The 23,644-nt window shown below is 48.3% G+C and overlaps 1 protein-coding gene across 2 annotated transcripts in view; it reads right to left on the bottom strand.

Moving 5' to 3' along the window:
- The window catches only part of TGM6 (transglutaminase 6), a 28,437-nt gene extending 5,430 nt beyond the window's left edge, over positions 1-23,007 (bottom strand). For both annotated transcript variants that reach the window (XM_045528926.1, XM_045528927.1), the window contains exons 1-10: positions 22,934-23,007; positions 14,965-15,138; positions 14,213-14,455; positions 13,319-13,437; positions 11,924-12,052; positions 10,332-10,509; positions 9,633-9,771; positions 7,393-7,496; positions 7,069-7,311; positions 2,647-2,988 (exon numbers count right to left, since the gene is read on the bottom strand). In XM_045528926.1, the coding sequence (XP_045384882.1) occupies positions 2,647-2,988; positions 7,069-7,311; positions 7,393-7,496; positions 9,633-9,771; positions 10,332-10,509; positions 11,924-12,052; positions 13,319-13,437; positions 14,213-14,455; positions 14,965-15,138; positions 22,934-22,940 (1,678 nt within the window). In that variant the 5' untranslated portion in view covers positions 22,941-23,007. The remainder of the gene's footprint in view (positions 1-2,646; positions 2,989-7,068; positions 7,312-7,392; positions 7,497-9,632; positions 9,772-10,331; positions 10,510-11,923; positions 12,053-13,318; positions 13,438-14,212; positions 14,456-14,964; positions 15,139-22,933) is intronic.
- Between the last annotated feature and the right edge of the window lie 637 nt (positions 23,008-23,644).

Genomic DNA, 23,644 nt, shown 5'->3' with positions numbered 1-23,644 from the left:
AAGTGAAAGAAGCCAATCTGAAAAAGTTCAATCATACTGTATGATTCCAACCATAGGACATTCTGGAAAGGGCAAAAGTATGGGAGCAAAGGTTTGGGAAGGGAGGGAGGAAGGGGTGGGGCACAAGGGATATTTAGGGGAGTGAAACTCTAATGGTGGATTCATGCCATTGTAGATTTGTCAAACTCAGTAGAATGTGCAACATAGAGTGAACCCTAACGTAAACTATGCATTTTAGTTAATAACACTGTGTCAATATTGGCTCCTCAATAGAAACAAATTTACCACAGTAATGCAAGATGTTAATAATAGTGGGAGAGGGTTAGTGGGGAGGGGGTATATGTGAATTCTTGTACTTTCTACTCAATTTTTCTGTAAACCTAAAACTGCTTTAAAAAAGGCTATTCATTTAGAAAATAAGTATAAATTTTAATAAGTCATATATTTTAATAGTCATACCATTTGGCTCAAAAATTCTACTTCTGTGATCTATTCTAACAAAGTAGTCCAAAATCCAGAAGAAAAAGGTAGAGATTTTGTTTTGCACCAAGATGTTTATTTTACTGTTATTTTTAATAGCAATAAGCTGATAACTACCCAAAAGGAAAGATAAAGTAAATAATCATGTATTTATTTAAACATTACATATCTATAAAATGATGTTTATGAAGTTTCTAAAAATATTTAAATTATAATGTAATATGAAAAGGAGAGGGAACTAATAAGTATTTGCAGCATTTAACTAGAACTATGTTTTTCAAAAAGCAAACAGGCATTACAAATTTGGAAGGAAAATACATTAGCAGTTTGTAGGTAGGTGGTAGCATCGTAGGTGATTTTTCTCTTTTGCTCTCAAAATCTTTAATGAATATGAATCCCTTTTAACATGAAAAAACTTTGCTAAAATCCAAGGGAAACTGTATGTTAATTAATATTTCATAATGAAGTGTTATTTTGTCATTTAGATTTTGTGAAAAACAAATGACAAAAAAACGCTAAAAAAAGTGACACCTCCTTCATATGTTTTCACACCCTGTCAAAATCTGCAAGCTTCACTAACCAGAAACTGGCCTCAGGAACTTCTTTGTTTAATTGAATCCTTAAAGTTCAGAAAGTACGTGAAAGGAGGGAGACAGAGACAGAGACAGAGAGACAGAGATAGGTGAGAGATAGAGTTAGACAAAAGAAAAAGAGAAGAGGAGAGAGAGATATGGAGAGAGAGAAAGAGAGAGAAACTAGGAAAAAAGTCAAAAATAATCAAACAGGATATATTTAGTAAATTGTACATGAAGTGCTATGTGTTCAGGGATCATGAAGAAAATCCTTGAGAGATATATATATATATATATATATGTGTGTGTGTGTGTGTGTGTGTGTGTATATATATATATTTTTTTTTTTTTTTTTTTTTTTTGAGACAGAGTCTCACTCTGTTGCCCAGGCTAGAGTGAGTGCTGTGGCGTCAGCCTAGCTCACAGCAACCTCAAACTCCTGGCTCAAGCAATCCTTCTGCCTCAGCCTCCCAAGTAGCTGGGACTACAGGCATGCGCCACCATGCCAAGCTAATTTTTTCTATATATTTTTAGTTGTCCGGTTAATTTCTTTCTATTTTTTTTTTAGTAGAGATGGGAGTCTCGCTCTTGCTCAGGCTGGTCTTGAACTCCTGACCTCGAGCGATCCACCAGCCTCGGCCTCCCAGAGTGCTAGGATTACAGCCGTGAGCCACCACGCCCAGCCCCTTGATATATTTTTTAAAAAAGCAATTGGAATGAGGTCATTTAAAATTATATAAAAACCTTCAAAAGGACTGGAGCCATTCTATTTTGCTGCGAAACACTAAGGATGAATTTTAGGCAAATGTTAGGCACCTTAAGCATATTTGGTGTGGGCTGACCTGACCACCCCACAGCCTGCAGTCACACAACTGAACCCGTGGAGTCAATGTGCACTGAGGTCAACGTTCCCGGCTTTGAACCTTGGTTTTGCCCTTTCCCTGGCCTTGGTCAGGAGCGTACGTCTAACACCATATTGTCTGGGGTTGGGTCCTGCTGCTACAAACACTGACTGTGTCACTTTGGACCCGTGACTTCACCTTTCTGGGTGTGAGTTTCCCCCTGCAAGAGAAAGAGCCACCACTAGCACCCTGTGCAAGGTGGGTTGTAGGGACTGTGCTGTTGCACGTGGAATTCTCATGCCAGGGCCCAGCACTTAAACGTCTCTTAGTGGTCAAGCCCTCTCATATGGAACACCTGGAGCCAAATGCACTCCAAAAAATTTTTTTTTTATTTTAGAAAAGTAACACAAAGCATATTCCATATATTCTGAAATACTTCCAGCACGTATTTATTTGGTGTGTACATATTCACATTAATTGGGATAAATAGAGACTATAAATAACCTCGCCACCAGTTTGCCACCAGATGCTTATGAACTTTTATTACTACTATTATCATTATTTTGCCTCTCTGATCCTCAGTTTTCTCATCTGTAAAGTGCGGACAAGAGGCAAGGCACTGAGCACAATGCTCAGGAATGTTCCTTTCCTTCTTGGGAATGAGTGGGGATCCTGGGAAGACCCCCTTCCCAACCAGCCCACCAGGAAAAGGGGTGGGTGGGCCAGGTCCCTCCAAGCCAGGGTATTCTTACCTTCCTGTGGCCCCAGCCTCACTGTGTGGGATTCATGCAGGATCTCCGCCACCGGCCTGCGCGTGTAGAGGATGGTGGCGCCGCTCATGTTGACTTGGACCCGCTGGGCCCGGGAGGTGAGGTTGGCCAGGCACAGGGCCAGTCTCAGGTCATTGCCCAGCACAGGTGGCTCCAACACCTTGAACTTGCCAGTGATGCTGGGCTTGGTGGCAGGCTCCAGGAGGTCATCACGCCAGAGACCGCGTACCCCGGCCCTGCGGATACGGGTTCTCCTCCCAGCGGCTTCTACGCCGAACAGCTTCTTCACCGCCTTGGTGTACACCTGTCGCTCCTTCCGGGACCCTGCAGGGCATCGCGCATCATCAGCACAGGCCCCTCCTCCTCCTCCTTTAATTACCACGGCTCTCGGAGTCTCAGACTGGCAGCTCAAGGGCCACGTGCAGACTTCAACCACGTGCCCTGTGGTTCTCTGACTATTTAAACAAATTTTTAATCAGTTGCCAACAACTTCAGATCAGGATATTTCACATAAAATGCTTATTTCTAGTTTTTCTGACAACTAGGTCCGAAGTCACATATGATAATGACAGCTAACACTTTTGCAGACTTACTATGTGCCAGGCACGATAGCTCTTGGTGCTATATTTTTTCCCTAGGAGGGAGGTGCTATTATCACCCCCATTTTACAGATGGGGAAGCTGAGAGAAGAAAAGTAACTCCTCAGTCACACAGCTCATGTGGTGAATGAGGAAGCTGGGATTTGAATCCAGGCAGTAAGGCTCTGAATTCCGTTCATGCTCCCTTCTCACGCTCTGCATGCAGTAATGGCCTCTGGCTGTCCGTGGTCTCCACCCTGTAATTCCCACCAGCCTGTTGCACTCAGCGGTGCCATCTGCGGGCTCCTGTAGACGTGTGAGTTTAGGATCCCCGAGACTCCACGTTCCCACTGCTAGCACAGACCTCTGTTTTGAGCCCCAGACCAGTACGCAGAACTGGACACACCCCCAGATGTCCCGCAGGTGCCTCAATCCAAGCAAACACCTCATCAGCACTCCCCATCTCAGCAAATGGCACCACCATTTGGCCAGTTGTACAAACTGAAAACCTGGGAGTGTTCTCATCATCCTCAATACCCACCACTGACCCCTCTCCAAGTCCTGCTGAGCAGTGTCCTTAATCTCTGAAATCTGTCCTCTTCTCCCGCCATATAAACTGCCTCACCATCAGGTCAGTTTGTGAACTTTTATTACTGTTATTATTACTTAGTTCTTCTGAGCTTCAGGTTTCCCATCTGTAAAGTGGGGACAAGAGGCTCACAGGCAAGGCACTGAGCACAATGGTCAAGAATGTCCCCTCCCGTCCTTTTTCCACTCTGATCATTCCAAAATCCATCTCTGATCTGATCCTTCTGCTTCCCTACTAGAAACCTGTGTGTGCTGGTTTGAACATAGGTGTACAAATATCTCTTCTAGTCCCTGCTTTCAGTTGTTTGGTTTTATTCCCAGAAGTGAAATTGCTGAATCATATGATAATTCTATTTTTAATATTTTGAGCAATGGCCATACTATTTTCCATAGTATGGCTGCACCATTTTACATTCCCGTCACTTCTTACCCATTCCAGTTTCTCCACATCCCTAACAACACTTGTTCTTTTCTTTGCTTTGTAATAGCCATCTTAATGAGCATGAGGTAGATTTCCTTGCGGATTTGGTTTGCATTTCCCTAATGATTAGTGATGGGTATCTTCTCATGCACTTACTGGCCATTTGTATACCTTTGGAGACTGTCTACTCAAGTCTTTTGTCCATTTTTTAATTGGATTGTTTTTGTTTGTTTTTGAGTTGCAGGAGTTCTTTATATACTCTGGATATGAACCCCCTGTCAGATATATGATTTGCAAATATTTCCTCCTGTTCTCTGGGTTGCCTTTTCATTCTCTTGATTATATCTTTTGATGTAAAGAAGTTTTTAATTTTGATATAGTCCAATTTATTTATTTTTTGTTATTGTTGCTTATGCTTTTGGCAACATATCCAAGATATCATTGTCAAATCCAATGTCATGAAGCTTTTCTCCTATGTTTTCTCCTAAGAGTTTTTTATTTGTTTGTTTGTTTTTGAGACAGGGTCTTGCTCTGTTGCCCTGGCTAGAGTGCAGTGGTGCCATCACAACTCATTGCAACCTCAAACTTCTGATCTCAAGCAATCTTCCCACCTTGGTTTCCCCAAAGTGCTAGGATTATAGGCATGAGCCACCATGCCTGGCCTCTCCTAAGAGTTTTATAGTTTTAGCTCTTATATTTAGGTCTTTGATTCATTTTGAGTTAATTTTTGTATATGGTGTAAGGTAAGAGTCCAACTTCATTCTTTTGCACGTGGATATCTAGTTTCCCAGCACCAATTGTTGAAAAGACTATCCTTTCCCCCATTGAAAGCACAATGTTCCTAGAGATGGGAACTAAGCGAATGTTGGTGGGTGTGTGGGTGTTTAAGAAGATCAACATTAAAGATTGGGGGTGTCTGCAGGAAGAAGGGGCTAGCTGGTCAAGACTGGGGGTGCCTGCAGGAAGGGGAAGTTGGCATTTCTTTCCCTGTGGGCGATATGCTTGTCCAGTCTTACCTACTGAGCCATGTACTACCTGATCAGGGAGAAGAGGACTGAGGGAGATGGCAGGGTGAGAGACCACCAGTCCAGACTGTTTTCCCTACCCCAAAAGTGCCAGGTCTCAGTTCCCAGCTTGGGAGTGAGGTACAGAGTACAGGTGAGGGTGGGGGCCACAGCCTTGCAAAACCCCTGCAGATCACTATGAACCGGGGGAAGCTGTGTGTCGCCAACTGGGGTGGGAGAGGGTGGGGTGCAAGGGGATCCAATGAAAGGTGCCAAATAGCTGAAGAACTCAGCAGTGCCTGGAGACAGCACAGGAGTGAGTCTCAATGGCAGCAGGCTGCAGTGGATCCACCACCTGTGCCCGTCAAACACAGACAGTGAACCAGGGCAGCAGCTCCTGCCCACCAACTGGCACCAGCTCCTCACCCAGTTAAGACAAAGACATTTGCTCTCTTCTCTCCTCTTCTTCCTCTTTCTTGGCCTAACACCAGAAGACTTAGACCTACATTCTCAACATTGTTTGCACACTGGAGCTGCCTGGGAGCTTTTAAAAATCCTGATGGCCACATCCTTCAGGGACTATGATTCATCAGGTGCAATTTGGGCTGCTGTAGTGGATTGAAAATGGCGATAATGCCTTGCAACCTCTCCCCTTAAGAGGTGGAGTCTACTTCCCACTCCTTGAATTGCTTTGCCTCATGAATTGCTTTGACCAATAGAATGTGGCAGAAGTGATGTGGTACAAATTCTGAGCTGGGCCTCGAGAGAACTTGCAGCTTTAATTCTCACCTTCTGGAAATGCTGCTGCCATTTGGACAAGCCAGGGCCAAGCTACTAGGGAAAGAGAGGCCAAGTGGGGAGAGAGGCCCAGCCATCCCAGCAGTCCTATGTAAGGCCCACACATATGCAAGATTCTAGCCAACACCACGTGGAACAGATGAGCCATCCCAGCTGAGCACAGCTCAAATTGCAGACCCACAGAATCGACCAAATAAGTAATTGTGGTTTAAGATATATAACTAAAACAGCTCCCCAGTTGATTCCAATGTGCAACCAGGTCTGCTACAGAGTAGAAAAGGGAGGTGAGGAGATGTCCAGATCAGACTCTATCTGTTTCTCTATAGCAACCTTCCAGGGTCACTGCTCTAGTGCACTCAGGGGAGGGGAGGAGACAGGTCTGATTGACATTTGAGCTTGAAGTCTTAATTACTTGGTAACATTGTTTTAACAAACAGAAATGGCAGAAAATATATGTGTCAGATCACAACATTGCTAAGGAACCTGATACTCAGTAGGAAAGGGTATAGCTGGAGGCAGCTACAAGAAAAAATCCAAGTGTCTTGTTTTTGTATCCCAACAAGTACAGGCTCTTCAACAAACCAGTGGCCATAAATTAGTGACCACACACAGGCCATGGCAGATGATAAACAGGAGCTGCTAATATTATTAGTCTGAACTGTGCCTAGTGCCATGTATCCTAGGTGTTCAATAAATAATACCTGCTACTGTCATCACTATTATTACTAACAGTAATCATTATTATCATATGCAAATATACCTAACACAATGTCTGGCATATGGCAAGTGTTCAAGGAAATGCAGCTATTATTGTTATACATGGGAAATTTTCTAACACTGAGGAGGTACTCAGCAAACAGAGGAAGCTATTAATAGAACCTAAATAAAGGCACTTAGCTCAGAGCATGAGATAATGCTGAATGGAAGCTGCCACCAACCATCATGCATGTGGGAAAGGGCCGGGCCCCAGGTGCCAGTCCTGGGGAGGCTGATAAAGCTGCCTTATGGCCCTTACCTTCTGGATACTTGTAGAGGCCTGTGATGTCCACCCGGGAGTCACTGCCCACTGCCTTGGTGCTGATGCATCTGCCAATCTTCTTTGTGTTTGAGTACACGCGCTCGCGGCTCTCGTCCTCGTGCCACAGCCAGGTGATGTAGTCTGCATTGACCTCCGCAAACACGAAGGGGCCATCGTGGGCCAGGTGCACGTCACCCTCACGGATGGCAGTGACTGAGGCTGGGCCGCACCGGTACACACCTGCAGGAGGGGTGGGTGTGAGCAGCGTGGTTGAACAAAGGCTGGGACATGGGACCCGCCCCCCCCCCGGCTGAGCCCTACCATCACTCTCCTCCTGGGGGGTAGCGTCCAGAACCTGCCAGCCATTGTAAGAGGGGCCCAGGTCCTGCCGGGCAAACCAGCTCTCATTCCAGACATGGAAATTCCTGCCACAGAGAGAGGATGGGTGAGGTGTCCCAGAGTGAGCACAGAGACCCAAGGAGGGGGAGGTCCCGCTGTGAGCCAGGCCCCTTCCTACTCTGCGTGAGGTCTGCGGTGGCATCTTGTGAATCAGTTGTCCAACCACATTGATGAGCACATATCATTCATATATCTGTATATATTTGTGTATACATATGTATGTGTGTATATATATCAAGATCTTGTTGTTCAATGTACCAGAAATACAACTGCAATAAGACAGAAGATCTTTGCTGTCATGCAGCTTATATTCTAATGAGGGAGACAGGCAAAATTAAGTCAGCAGATTAATCCAACAAATGCAAGTGACACTAAATGCAGAAAAGAGAGGCTTGAGCTAGAGAATAACTGCCACAGACCTATGCTAGGTAAATGACATCTAAGGTGAGACTTAAATGAGAAAGAATTAGCTACAGGAAAAGTGAAGGGAACAGCATTCCAGGAAGAAGGAATTGTACAGCGTGTGCAAAGGTCCTGAAAATAGGAAAAGCTTAGTGTGTTCAAGGAACAGAAAGGATGGAGGCATCCCAGCATGGCTGCTTGCTAATGCAGAGCTGTCTGTGTTTTCGGGTCATATTCTCTTCACCGTCTCTCCTTATCTTTAGAAAGTTGGCTGTGTGGGACAGACTCGCACATATGTGAACAGACATTCGAACAAGGTTATTCACTGAAGACTTGTTTGTAAAAGCCAACTTTTTTTTTAACTGAAGCAACTGCAATGTCCATCCTTATAGGATGGTGAGACAAACGATGGCTTTTCCATACAATTGAGAGGCAGACTGGGTTCACACCCTTATTCTTCCCCTCGCTAGCTGTGTGGTCTTTGACAGGTTACTTAACCTCTCTGTGCCTCAGTTTTCTCAGCTGCACAATAGAATCAATACTTAAACTTACAATTGTTCGGAGAAATACATGAGTTAATCCACGTACAGCACTTAGAACTGGGCCTGGCACAGACTAGGTGCTCAGTGAGTGCGCTGTTATTATTAATACTTTAAACATTATGAAAAGTAAGGACAACTTTATGTACGGATAAGGAATTGTCAAATGTACAAGCAAGAACATCATTACCTCATGCCATTGACATTGTTTAAGCAGGTAAAGGTGGGGAGGCGCTATATGTACATGTGTTTTCGTATCTGGAGAGCCTCTCTCTGGCAGGAGATGTAGGAGACTAGTGCTGCCTCCAGGAGGGGGACAGGAAGGCTGTGGAACTGAGTGAGAGGGAGACTTGTCGCTGTGACTCATTTTGTACCTTTTGTTTGTTTGTTTGTTTTTTGAGACAGAGTCTCGCTCTGTTGCCCGGGCTAGAGTGCTGTGGCATCAGCCTCGCTCACAGCAACCTCAAACTCCTGGGCTCAAGCGATCCTCCTGTCTCAGCCTCCGAGTAGCTGGGACTACAGGCATGTGCCACCATGTCCAGGTAATTTTTTTGTATATATATTTTTAGCTGTCCAGATCATTTCTTTCTATTTTTAGTAGAGACTGGGTCTCGCTCTTGCTCAGGCTGGTCTCGAACTCCTGACCTCGAGCGATCCTCCCACCTCGGCCTCCCAGAGTGCTAGGATTACAGGCATGAGCCACCGCGCCTGGCCCATTTGGTACCTTTTGAATATTAAACCACATGAATGTATTTATTTTAGGAAATTAAATCAAAAAGAATTTTTAAAAACTTTGCATGAAGAGTTTTGTTTTAACCAAGGAACGAGGCTCTTTCCCACCCGAGACCCACAGCATGGAGAACAGGCAGCTGACACAGCAGCAGGGGGCTGATTCAGAGGTGACTAGGTGGAAGGAATTCCCACCCTGCCCCTAGGGGGTCACAGGCATCTGGGGCGGGCTCAGATTCCCACAGATGGTAAAACTGGGGGTTCAAGGCAATCAGCTCTTGAGCCTCCTCCTGATCTGAGTCACGTGTCCAGAGACCCTGTATCTCGGAAGGGGACCCCATCTGCAGGTGCCTCTCAGCCTTCCAGAGCTGGCTTAGACCCAGGAAAGCGGCTCCGGACCTGGCCCTCCCAGGCCGTGTCACAGGAGGTGAGGCCTCGCCACCGCTGCTGGGCTCCGGGAGCCCCTGGGGCTGGGCTGGGGGCGGGACCCACCACATGCTGTCTTCCGTCAGGTCCTCCAGGGTCCGCCCGAAGGAGTCCACGTATTTGTCCACACTCAGGTTCCTGTCCGTGTCATGGGCCGAGTTGAAGTTGGACACGACCCGCGTGGCGATCCCTAAGCACCTAAGGACTGCAGAGCAGAGGCCAGGGGACTCCGGAGCAGGCCAGGACCCCAGGCCCAGAGGGAGGGATGTGACCCCCAGCAGGCTGCCCTGCCTCATTTCTGGCCACCCGCCAACCCCTACGACCCTGACTTTGTCTGTCTACTTTGGCAGGTGGCGGGGCTGTGACTCCTGTCTCCGCTCTCTCAGAAATGCCGCCATCTTGTACCTTCTCTCAGGGACTCTGGAGACACGGCTGCCCCCCATGTTGGAACAGACAGGCTTTAAGGTGACAGGGTCTTGGGAGCCACTGAATAGAGCCCATTCATTTTCCTGAGGGGACCCGAGGCTGAGGGGGCCCCAGTGCTCGCCCAAGGCACTCAACGAATGAGAGGCAGAGGGAGGTGGGACTCCTTCTGCACAATAAAAGGTCAAAAGTCAAGTCAATGAGCTATCTGGTTTCTCTGTTATTTACCAGACTTCTATTTCCCTCTCATCAATGAAGACAAATTGCAATATATGCAAATATATGCAAATACATAGAAACGGTGGAGCAGGCTAGGGGAGGGGCCCTTCTTCCCCAGGGTACCTGTGCACATGACTCCAGCGAAGACCCAGCACTGGCCGTATTTGACCGGCTTGTATCTGCCCTTGAACCACTTCTGCAGAATGGCCACACTGCCGCGCCAGTGCAGTGGACTGGTGCCGCCGCCATATTTGCCCTGCCATTGGCCCTGCACCACGCCCCGGTCATTGTTGCTGTTCACCTGGGCAGGGAGGGCACAGGTCCACCAGCAGGCAGGGCTTCCCCCTCCAGGAGCCCTGCCATTGTGAAGTCGGTCAGGGTCACCCCTGCTTTTAGATTGTCTGAAAATTGGGGGCATCTGCTGCTTTAAAATAGCTACTTTTTTGACACTACTTATCATTTTCAATTATCTTCCATTTGGATACTTTGTTGTTGAAAATCATCTGGAATTTCCTGTCTTAAATGATCTGTTTTTGGGGCTGTCAGTGGTATAATAATCATAGAGACAGCTAACATTTATTGAATGCTTAGGGTGTGCCAGGACTATGCTAAGGACTTTGTGCACGCTGTAGTCACCTGTTTAAGTCTACGATGTAGGTTCTGTTATTATGTTTTATTTTCAGATGAGAAAACTGGGCTTCAGAGGCATTAAGGGACTTGCCCAAATCACACAGCAAATTTGTGAAAGGAGTGACCTGTGAGTTCAGGACTTGGACTGAGGCTCCTGAGTTCAGGACTTTAACTGTCCACAGGGCTGTGATGCTCACTGTTTGGGATTGTCACTGATGTTGGTTCTCTGTGTTCCAACAGCTCTCTAAGGTGTGGAGGAATTGAGGGTATGAAATATGTGAAATAAAGCTTCGTGCAATTTTGGAATCTCAGGTACCCATGCACTGACCCTAACACCTGCATGTGATATCTCGAGCTGGCAGGCCCTCCAGCTACCTTTCAAGGAGGAAGCACTGTGGCCTGGGGCCTGTGACAGATTAGAGTTTGCACTCCTCCCATGGAGAGGTGAGGTCTATGTCCCCTCTTGAGTCTGAGCTGGTCTGTGACTGCTTTGACTGGGGGACATGATGCCAGTTTCCAGGCTTTATAAGACTGGGAGCTTCCACTTCCTCTCTCTAAAAACGATCACCCCAGGGGAGGGCCAGCTGCCATGCATGGGCCTGCCATGCTGTGAGGAAGCCCAAGCTAGCCATATGGAAAGGCTCTATGGAGAGACGCAGTGATAACTGGCCGGTCCCAGCTGTTCTGGCCATCTGACCCCAGGGGCCTGACCTGAGGGTGAAGAAGCCATCCTGGACATTCCAGCTCCAGCAGATACCACATGGATGGGGACCAAGGGACTCCTGACCACCAGAACCAAGGCCTCAGATATGTGGTCCTGACAAACCATGCCAGACATCTGAAGCTATTCTGACAGCCCCAGCTGAAGCATCTTGGAGCAGAGACAAGCCATTGTCATGATGTTCTGCCCACATCCCTATTCTACAAAATTGTAAGCATGATAAAGGGTTGTTTTACACCATTGAGTTTTGGGGTGGTTTGTTATGTAGCAATAGATTAAAACAAGGGGTGATTTGGGAAGAAGCACAGGGTGTGGCCCTGGGGTTGGCCTGGGGACCCTTGAGGGATGGAAGGGGTCTCCTCACCATGGCACTGATGACCCTGGTGACGTAGACGGGGTCATGGCGGTGGGACACGTCGGTAGCTGGGTTGTCTTGGTAACTGGGGCTTCGGTCCAGGATGGAGAGGCAGATGTTCAGGATGTCCTCCTCAAACTGCTCCCCGGAGAGGCTGTGCTTAGAGGCCATGTTTAGCCACCACATCCCAGGCCCCACCACTGCCCTCACCCGGTCAGTCATTGCGTCTGTGCAGGGGAGTTTCCCCTCCCTCCACCCCCAGGGACATCACAGAGCATCCCCTAGTCTCAGAAACCCTTCCTCAAAGGGACTCCAGGGGAGCCAGACCCCTCCCTGTCCAATAACCTCCCCTGGCTCCCTGCTACCATGGTAACTGCGGTCCGACCAGTGGCTCCTGAGCTGCATCTTCCTCACTGGTGCGTGCATTTGTCTACATGTTTTCAAATGCATTTCAATTAGTTGGCAACATTGAAAAACTGGGGGAGTTTTACATGCAAATTTAGATTTCTGGCATCTGAAGATTTGGAAGGTCTGGCATGCTGGGGCTCCTTTTCCAACATGGTAACCACAGGTGGGTGCTGAGGAGTGGCTACCCCTAGAGGGACTCAGAACTCTCCAGAATATCTTCCCTGCCCAGCCCATGAACCTCGAATGTGTTAAACCCCTGGCCTGCAGGGCAATGCAGGACTCCTCGGCCTGACAATCATATCCTCAACTTGCCTGTCCAGCCTGTCTCCCTGCTGGGCACCCAGAGCTCAGGCAGACAGAGCTCCTCTAGCAAACTTGGGGACTCCCTCACTTCCCACCACCATGCGGCTCTGTCTGCTCTTCCCTCTGCTGTTCAGATCCTGCCTAACTTTAGAGACCAAACCCCAGGGTCACAACACCTTGTACCGTTCCCAAGGTGGAGTTTCCTCTCACTTTCTTCTGCACTCCCTTTGCTCCTGTCCCTACCATCCTGACTTTCCTTCCCCCTTTGCATCTGGTATCATGACTAGTTATCTAAGCCAGAGGCTCTCAGTGGGTGGCCCAGGCCAGGGGCATCAGCTTCACCTGGGAATGTAGAAATGCAAATTCTCAGGCCCTGCCCTAAACCTACTCAGTGGACAACTCTGGGGGTAGGGCTAGCAATCTAGGTTTCAATGCACCCTCTGTGTGATCCCATGCATGGTCATGTTTGCAAACCAGGGATTGGAGCTATGTATCTTTCCACAACAGAACTATATCCAAAGTACCTCCCCTTCCCAAGAACCTAGCACACACCCTGGCCCAGTGAACAGCGGATGGATGAATGAATGGATTTGCTCTAAGAGTGAGCCTTGTTTGTCTCCCCTGAGGGCTCCTGTACCAGCTGACTTTCCCATGCCCAGCCCACATCCCTGTCTGGCCTGTGCCCCTGGAGACCTGCCCGTAGTTCCAGCCCTGGGCTCGGATGCGCTTCTCCACGCCTCGGAAGATGATGCCACTGTCGTTGAGCACGTACTCCTTTCTCTCCTCCTCTGAGGCCAGAAACACATCGTCCTCTGAAAAGCAGTCACCAGGCCGGCTGTGGGCAGGGGCTCTGGACTCGCCAGCCTGGGGAAGGGGCTGCATCGAGATCCATGGCAGGACAGTGCCTGGAGACTGACTGGGGCAGGGGAGGGCACGAGGGGGCTTGCGGGCTCCCCTGTGCCCCCTGCCAAGTCCCATCCCTTCTGGCCAGTCTTTCCCCAAGCAGGGACTAACCCTAACCCAATCCAAGACCAAAGGATTTTAGGAGTCCTGACACCTTTGGGTGACCCTCCTTGATGCCGATAGCAGCCTCGTAGTCCTTAAATATTAATAAGAATACTAATTCCAGGTACTCCCTACGGGGGCCTTACAATGCATCTTGTGTTTTACAAGCATTAGCTCTATGAATTCTCACCATAGTCCTAAGAGGTAGGCACTGCTATTATTCCCATACTACAGATGAGAAAACTGAGGCACATGGAAGGAAGCAACTTAGTAGAGCTAGGACTAAACCAAGGCAGTCTGACTACCCAGCCCTGGCTCTTACCCACCCCAGGCATCTCCTGCCCGCTGGGCTCTGCACACCAGAAACTGCCAGATTCCTGCCCCTTTGGCACAAGCTCTTTGCAGCACCTGCTACCAGGTTCCTGTGCCAGGTGCTCACCCCTGCCTGGGCCAAGCTCTTGCCCAGCTCTTGGCATTCACCTGCCTGTGCCTTAACCCACCTCCCAGGCCTCCTCTGAGGGCAGGCCCACCTCTGAGGACAACCCCCAGGAAAACCTCTGCCTTGGACTCGGCAGCTCTTACCTGGGCACCAGGGGTTGAAAAGGAGAACGAACTCGCCCAGCTTCCGGGTGCTGTGTTTGCGGCGAGAGGAAGCCCTCGCGCTCAGCAGGTAGCGGCCGATGACGGCATGCGGAGGGCTGGTGATGCCGACGGTCAGGGTGTTCTCCGTCTCAGCCTCCGTCACTGCCGTCCAGCCATCACCGCCCTCTGGCTCCGAGGTCTGGAACACAGCTTTGGTGTGGAGCGCCTCGGAAGCCCCGGGCCCTGGGGGAGGACAGAGGGAATCAGGAGACCCCCGCCCTGGGCCACCAGCTTCAGAGACGCGGAAAAGCTACAGGCCTGGGAGCCCAGCCTTCACCCCCTGAACTGCTGGGAGACTGCAGGGGGGAAGGAACTGACCGAGAACAGGAAGGTCAGTGGCAGGGTGGGGCACGCCTCAGCTGTCCTGACTCCCAGCCACTTCCTGGGCCACGGAGAAGGTGGCGGCACCCTTTGAAACCAAAGTCTGCCCATGTCGGGGAGGGACGGAGAACAGCTCGGGTTCCAAAAGTGCCCCATGGTTTTCCCTGCTGTTCCAGAGCCCTGATTCCTTGGTACGCATAGGCTTCCAGAGAGGTCATCTCATTCATCCCACTGTGGGGCCGCAGCACCTTCCAATCATCCCCAGAAAGCTGTCATCGGAAGCCTCCAGGGCTCGAGGCTCAGCCCAGGGACTCGCTTCGGGCTAAGCCCCGGCTGCTGTGGCCAGCAGGGGGCGCGCGCGAGCCGCTCACCTGTCTCCGCCGTGAAGACGAGCGTCTCCTCGCCGTCCAGGGCTCGGCTCAGCGCCAGCGCGAGTCTGAACGACTGGCCCCTGCGAACCACCAGCTCAGGGCAGGGGTACTCCTCGGTGTGGTGGGCAGCGCCGTTGCTCGCCCGCTGCCAGTCCACCGCGGTGACTCTGACCCCTGCGCAGGGCGAGCGCGGGGAGGTGAGGCCAGGCCCTCACCTGCGCTCGGCACGTCCTCCCATCCCTCCGCTTCACCCTGCCGGCCATTTGTTCATCAGCCACCATTTATCACACACCGATTGCTCTTTACCCTCGGCAGTGACGTCCTACACGGTCACTGCGAGCACTGCACTCGCGAGTACCGAACCGTTGCCTTTGGGGAAATACAGGCTTAGGTTCCGCTGAGCCTCTGGGCACAACTTAGTCGGGTACATGGCCTTGTTTTCTGCGTGTTTCTATTTAAAGACACATTATTTTATATGTTAATACATTGTTGATTCGTTAATATTGAACTTAGAGCAGCGCCATCACTTCATGGCTGCACAAAGTCTGTCTAACACACGTTTTCTGTGTAAGGCCCATCACAGCCTTCTTGCACTTGGGAATGTTAGCACGCCACACTGTGCTCGGGGGCTGTTTTAAGTAGAGAAATCACCGTATTCCAGTGCATGCAAACATATATACATGCACAGGTATAAACTGAAACAAAAGTTTCATTACTATTTCCCCTTCACTGAAATTTTGTGTTCTTTTCTGTCAAAGCTCTTTAGCCAAAGACCACCAGGAACACATCAGTGGTTGAATAAGTTGTGCTTACTGCTCGTTGCGATGAGAATTAGAATGCACCCCACGGAGGCATCTCAGGGGGAGGGTGTTGGAAAGGACTTGTCGGATTTGGGCTTGCGTTGGGTGGTTTTGGGGAGAGTTAGAAGAAGCAGGGCTTTGCTCTGGATCGTATGCTGTCAGGAGCAGAGCAAGTCTATGTTTAAGTATCTTAGTAATTCTTATGGAGGAGGCGGGAAGAGTGCATGGAGGCTGAGGTTCTAAGTGCTAAAGAAGCAGCCGTCATTCACGGGAGCCAGGTTATGGGGCTGTTTAGTCATCTTTGTGGCTTAGACAGTGTTCATGCTTTTGTCTGTGTTCACACATGATTACAGAGTGGTCTTGCTTTTGTGATGACCTGCCACAGTCGCACAGGGGCCTTGTCTGCTGTTGATGTTCTATAGAATTGTTTGTGTTCAACAGGAGAACACCACGGCCAGTCGGGGCGACACCACGGTCTGGCCGGTAACACCAGGCAAGCCCCGGAGGTCAGGGGCTGCTTTTCACTCTCAATTTTATACGTTTTTTACAAATTAATTTTGCCACCCGTTTGACTCCCTGACCCACGAGTGGGCAGCTTCCGCAGCTTGATGATCATTTAGTGTGTACTGTCATCATCCTTATCAAACCCCTCTGCACATCAGGGTCACCTGGGAAGCTGTGACAGATTCTGATGTCTGGGCAGAGATCCCACATTCATTAGCCCAGGGGGTTGCCTGAGCACTGAGATTTGCAGAAACTCCCCAAATATCCCCAATGTGCAGCCTCAGTTAAGAACCACTGATCCAGAGTCCAGACCCTCCTAGGCTGTGTCCCCCTGGAGGGAAGGGCCTGGAATTCTGCTCCAGCACAAGCTGTGACACAGGGCCTGACACAGGGCAGGGCCAGCACAACAAACATCAGCAGAAGAATGACAGGGCCTTGCCCTCCAAGTGGTTGCAGTTTAGCTCCATTCTCAGTGGGGCTGGCTTAGGAAATGGTATCGCCCCAGGAGATTTTGGACATTTCTGTAAACATCATTTCGCTGCTACTGATGGAGAGAGGCCAGAGATGTCGGACATCCAGAAACGCAAAGGATGGGATAGTTGTCCTAAGTCAACTTGTCCTATTGGACATTCATGTAGGAGAAAAACTTACTCTTATCTGAGCCCTAAATTACATGCATGTATTCATTTTTTCGTGGTATTTTAAAATTTGCTGAATCCATAGGAATGCAACTGCTATGTATGTTGAAGATCGTAGCTTATATCATTTGGAACTTTCCCCGTTTCCTATTTCGATTTTGGAAAGTCCTGCCACACATGGTGACACTGCTTGGGTCAAGCTGCGTCCCCAGCACAGCCCGTGGGATTGAGTCTGCACCCGCAGCTGTGGGATTAGCAGTGTTTCTCCATGCAGAACGGCGTCTGCCCACTTCATCGTGTCTTCTGGTAAAGTTTCAATGAGCACTTGCATATTTATGTTTAGCTAAAATTGATTTCCTTTCATTTACTGTGTATATTATAGTTAGGATGTAATACATATATTTTTTATTTCAATAGATTTAGGGGGTACAGGTGTTTTTTGTGATGTGGATGAATTGTATCATGCTGATACATCAGTGTACCCGCCACCAGAATAGTGTACATCATACCAGGTAGGTAGATTTTCACCCCTCACCTCCCTTCCAATCTCCCCCCTTCAGTTGTCAATGCCCATTACCCCACTTTATGACTATATATACCCCTTGTTTAGCTCCCACATATAAGTGAGAACAAGTGGTATTTGTTTTTCGATTCCTGAGATACTTCACTTAGGTGATGGTCTCCATTTCCATTCAAGTTGATGCAAAAGACATTATTTCATTCCTTTTTATGGCAAAGTAGTACTCCATACATATATATGTATGTGTGTGTGTATATATATATACACACACACATATACCACATTTTCTTTATCCACTCCTCAGTTGATGAGCACTTAGGTTGGTTCCATATCTTTGCAATTGTGAATTGTGCTGCAATAAACATTTGGGTGCATGTGTCTTGTCTTTTTTTGGTAAAATGACTTCTATTCCTTTGGGTAGATACCCAGTAGTGGGATTGCTGGATTGAATAGTAGGTCTACTTTTAGTTCTTTAAGGAATTTCCATACTGTTTTCCATAGAGGCTGTACTAGTTTACATTCCCACCCACAGTGTATAAGTGTTCCCTTTTTACCACATCTGCATCACCATCTATTGTTTTTTGACTTTTAAATAGTGGCCATTCTGGCAGGGGTGAGGTGGTATCTCATTGTGGTTTTAATTTGTATTTCCCTGATGATTAGTGATGTTGAACATATTTTCATATGTTTCTTGGCCATTTGTCTGTCTTCTTTTGAAAAACATCTGTTCATGTCTTTTGCCCACTTTTTGAGGGAGTTATTTGTTTTGTTTTTTTTTACTGATTTGTTTGAGTTCTTTCAGTCTTTTGTAGGATGTATAGTTTGTGAATATTTTCTATCATTCTATAGGTTGTCTGTTTACTTTGTTGATTATTTCCTTTGCTGCAAAGAAACTTTTTAGTTTAATTAAGTCCCATTTATTTATTTTTGTTGTTGCTGTATTTGCTTTGGGGGCTTAGTCATAATTTTTTTGCATAGGCCAATGTCCAGAAGTTTTTGCTACATTTTCTTCTAGAATTCTTATGGTTTCAGATCTTACATTTAAATCTTTAATCCATCTTGACTTAATTTTTGTGTATGGTGAGAGATAGGACTCCAGTTTCATTCTTCTGCATGTGGCTTTCCAATTTTCCCAGCACCATTTATTGAATAGGGCATCATTTCCCCAGTATATGTTTTTGTCTGCTTTGTCAAAAATCGGTTGGTTGTAGCTATATGGCTCTATTTCTGTGTTCTCTATTCTGTTCCATTGGTCTATGTGTTATACCTTTATACCAGTACCATGCTGTTTTGCTTACTATAGCTTTGCAGTATAATTTGAAGTTGGGTAATGTGATGCCTCCAGATTTGTTGTTTTTGCTTAAGATTGCTTTGGCTCTTTGGGGTCTTTTTTGGTTCCATATGAAGTTTAGGATTGTTTTTTCTAGGTCTGTGAAAAATGATGTTATTTTTATGGGAATTGTGTTGAATCTGTACATCATCTTAGGAAGTATGGACATTTTAACAATGTTGATTCTTCCAATATAGTTAGAATATAACATTTTTTAAAAGTGATGTATGGATAAGATGCATCAATTTAATTTCAGAATGGTGAAGGGACACTATTAAATATTTGTTATAATGAGAGAGTATTAGGGACAAGAGAGCTCATGTTCTGCTTATCTATTGCTGCCTAACCAATATGTATCAGGATGATATATATATATAACTGAGTCAGGAGCAGAGGATGAGGTTACTGGGTGGTAATTAGCTCAGTACTGGCATGCCCCAGGGCTGGATACAAGGGGGTTTGGGATTTGATGAGAGCTCCTGGACCCTGGTCATGGGTTCAAGCCCTGAGGATTCTGCATTGGTTTCCCCTTCCCTGCCACAGCCCAAGGCAGCTCTGTCACCCTCCGAGGCATCTACATCCTTATCACAGACAGGCAAGAGCAAGTGGGAGGAGTCAGAACTGCCATTATCATTATTATCCCTGAATCTCAGAGACCATCTCTCTCTCAGCTTCCTGCTCAGGGTCAAATTCCCTCAGCTGAATTCTTGGTGGATACTCAGCTATGGTCCCAGCTGGTCACACCTCGCTCATCCACTGCCGAAATGTTAGAAAGTCCTTCCTTCTGCTGAATCAAGCTCTTTTTAGGGGGGAACTTCTCCCCATTCATCCCTACTCTGCTCCCCATTTCCCCCATAGAACACACCTCTCCCTTTTGCTGCTTGATGGTTTTGTAGAAATATTGCCTAGAAAGCCCAACCTGCTGCCCCCCTTCCCCCATCCCCCGACTCTACACCTGCCTATAACCCAGGAGGTCACCATTCTGGTCCCTATGTGACCTGTCCCTGAGGCTGATGCAGATCATCCACACTCATCAGCGTTGCACCCCCATGACCTGCTGTTTGCAGAATGACCAAGGCTGGGGGGTCCAAGGCAGGGGAGAAACTACTGTCCTGGTGAGTATGGCTCAGTTCTGTCCTAACCAGTGTCCTCCCAGCCCTCATGGGACAGTGAGACCGCTGGAGCAAGGGGCTCCCTCATCTCCCTCATAGCTTCATCCTCCCCTCCCCAATTCCAGTTCACACTGGTTTTCCTTTTATTCTCTCCCCTTCACTTCTGGCTTAAGTTACTGCATGGCCCCAGCAGCCTCAGGGTATTTTTCAGCTGATCCTGTTCCATCCGTCCTGTCACTATGAAGAAACTGAGGTTCAGAGACTTTTCCCATTGCATGAGCCTGCGCTATCTGCCCTGCTGAAGAACCACTGCTCTTACAGCACAAGTGTAAACACAAAACAAAACAAACCCATCTCATCCACAACCGTCTTGCTGGCATTCAAGGTCCTTCCAACCTCCTCCCCTCCTCCCCAGCTCACTTGCTCACCAGCTGGTCCCAGAGATCAGCTTGGAGGGAAGGGTCTATGTGGCTCCTGCCCACTCAGCCATCCACCCCCAGGCCTAGCTCACCCGGCTCTTCCTCCTTCCACCCGCCCTTGGGTGATACCAGAGGGCTGAGTGATACTACCCTCCCCGAGTCTCTGTCCCAGGCATGGCACCAGTGGGGCTGAGCCCAGGAAGCTCTGCTGAAGCCAGCAACATCTCCCAGACTCAACATAATTGCTTTTTAATGGGCCCCATTATGACCGTATCCTTAGTAAGCATCATGGGCACCTGACTGTCAGAGCCAAATGATTAATTGGGGAGTTGCCTGGGGCCTTCCTGGGGCCACTGCCCAATCTCCCTTTCCTTCCTGGTCTTGTTGGAAGCTGCAGGCCTCTCTCTCACCAGTAGGCAGTAGCCCATCAACTCCAACCCAATGTCCCAGCCAGAGCCAACGTCACACAGAGTATTCCACTCAATTCTTAGAATTTCTGAGCCAAAAGATTATTGTAATTCAGTAATGCAAAAAGGTGTCACCTCATTTGCTAACACTGATCCCCTGGTAGGGACTACTTGAACCATGTCTAACGTCCAGGGCCACATCCAGGCTCTGTAGGGAAGAGTTCTGGGGTCAGCTAGGGATGTCTTCCATGGACAGAGTGGGGGAGGGGCTGGGAGGAACTCCAGGTGATGGATACATTTTCCACCCAGGATCTGATGTCTCATTCATTCATGCACAGAGCACGTAGTGGTCATGGCCCCATGCTCTAAGGAGCAGATCCTTCCAAGAAGCCAGGAGGATCCAGAAGACCCGGGGAATTGAATTCAATTGAACAAATAGTTTGTATGCTAGGCATGATGGATCCAATGCTGACATTTTACAGATGGAGAAACTGAGGTTCAGACAGAGGAACGGTTACCCAGCAAGTTAGTTGCAGACCTGACAATGGAACCCTCATCACCACCTTTGTTCATTCCTCAGCGATTGAACTTGGTTCTGTCCAGTTTAAAACTGATAGTTTATCAAATCCTTAGGGAAGAGGGACCCTCTAGGTGAGCCCCGAAAAGCAGATCTTGGAGGAACAAAGCCAGTCCCCTCTTAACCAGGGCCAAGGGGAAAAGCAGCCCCAGCTCTGCAGACAGGCAGCCGAGGCTGTGAGCTGGGCATGGCAAGGCCTGGTCCCTGGGGCAGCAGACCCGTCTCAGGAGCCAGAAAGGCCCAAGAGGCCCAGTATAGCTCTTAGCTGCCAGGAGGAAACATGAAGAGGAAGCTCGAATGCGACCAGGAAATTAAAACGCCTGCCATTGAAAGTCAAAAAATAAACAAGAGTTGATTCATGTAATTGTCATATAATGCTGAACAGTGAAAAAGAGCAGGCATAGAATTAGAAATATCTCTTAATTCCCTTAATGACCTGAGTGTAGGATCCCTGTTTCTGCTGACTTGTTCGTCACTGGACCCAGCATCCAACAGACAAGTCCCAGGTGGGGGTGGGGGAGTTTGCCGCTCACTGTATTGGGGCCACGGGGGACACGTTTCTGAGTCTTCTGTTTACAAGGCCCCACATGAGATGTTGTGTTATAATGTCCATTATACAGATGAGAACGCAAGGCACCAAGGGCAAATTCTCTTGCTTCTCTTCACCTCAGACAGAGCTGCTCTTGCCCCCCCAGTGCTTGGGGTGGGAGTTAGGCCAGGGTGCAGCCTGTGAAACCTCTCTTTCCTTCCCAGATCACGATCCTCAGCTATGCCAAGAAATATCCTTGGAGCTGAAGAATATGCCCAGGGTGTGAGGAGATTTTAGTTAGCCTGCCCTTGCCTTTCCTCTCCTGCCTCCTCCAGTTCTGCAAGGCACGTGGGGAAGGCCTGGCCCCAGTGCAGGGAGGAGGGTTTGAGCCAGCCTCTGCCTCTGGGTGGTCGAGGATGGGCTTTTTCATCTTGGGCCTCGTGAACACTCAGGAATAGCTCATGGACCACCCAGCTCTACAATCCTAACCATCAGATACCTCAAAGAACTAAAAGTAGAACTACCATTTGATCAGCAATCCACTACTGGGTATCTACCCAAAGGAAAAAAAGACATTTTATAAAAAAGACACTTGCACTTGAATGTTTATAGCAGCACAATTCATAATCATAAAGATGTGGAAACAACCCAAGTGCCCATCAATACATGAGTGGATTAATAAAATGTGGTATATGCATACCATGGAGTTTTACTCAGCCATAAAAACAATGGTGATCCAGTATCTTTTGTAAGAACCTGGATGGAACTGGAGGTCACTCTTCTTCGTGAAATAGCTCAAGAATGGAAAAACATGTACTCACTACTAAATCGGAACTAATCGATCAACACTCATGCGCACATGTGGAAATAAAACTCCAGGGAAATGAAGCAGGTGGGAGGGGGAGGTGGAGATGGATAAATTCACATCTAACAGGTACAATGCATAGTAAATAACTGAAGGGGACACTTATAACTCAAACTGTACAAAAGCAAGTTATGTAACCAAAATGTGTGTACCCCCATAAAATTCTGAAATAAAAAAAAATAAAATCCTGACCCGTCGATGATCAAAGTGTTTCTTAAGGCCCCTGTGCCCCAAGGCCCCTCACCTCACCAAGGTCCTGCCCACTCACCTGCCATGCGACAGCCCGGTGGACTCCTTGCTTCCTCGGCACAGTGGCGTGTGGCCTGTCAGGACGGTGTGGCGTGTCAGAGCAGCCAGCCCGACCAACATGAACGAGGATCTCAGGACACTAATAGGCAGGAACGTCAGAATTCAAAAGAGGAGGCGTGGCCCTCCACCCCAGGTGACTCCTGGGAAACACATAATCACTGGTAATCGCCCTGGTGTGCACCGAGGTGTCCACTGTGGGCTTGGCTCCAGCTAGGAGGCCTTTGAAGCACTGCTGAGAGCTGAACTGTGGAGAAACTGAGGCACCGAAAGGTCACAGGCTGACAAGAAACAGAATGGGGAAGGAGAGGGAGAGTGGGTGAGAACTAGGTGTATGGTTAGCTATTCTTACCCCCTAAATGGACCCTCAGATGAACAAATGGAGGCTCAGAACGAGGACCCCTAAGGTACTAACAGTCATAAGCTGTAGAGCCGGGATGGAGTCCAGGTCTCATGGCGCCCAGTCTAGGGCTGTCTTTTCCCCTCCTGGGTGAGACCAGAAGACCCTGGGGCTACAATTCCTCTCTCTTCTTTAGGTATCCACAGAGACAAAGGTCCACAATCCTCTTCCGGGACATCCACCCGCCTCCCCAGCCTCCCCACCCACCTGCACCCACCCATGAGCAGGCTCAGCCTCGATGGAGGGCCCTGAGCTTCACAGGAACAAACTTCA

The sequence above is a fragment of the Lemur catta genome, chromosome 17 (genome assembly GCF_020740605.2).
Source record: "Lemur catta isolate mLemCat1 chromosome 17, mLemCat1.pri, whole genome shotgun sequence".
In the NCBI taxonomy this organism is placed as follows: Eukaryota; Metazoa; Chordata; class Mammalia; order Primates; family Lemuridae; genus Lemur; species Lemur catta.
The sequence above is the reverse complement of the archived record's forward strand: the minus strand, read 5'-3'. Positions and strand labels throughout refer to the sequence as shown.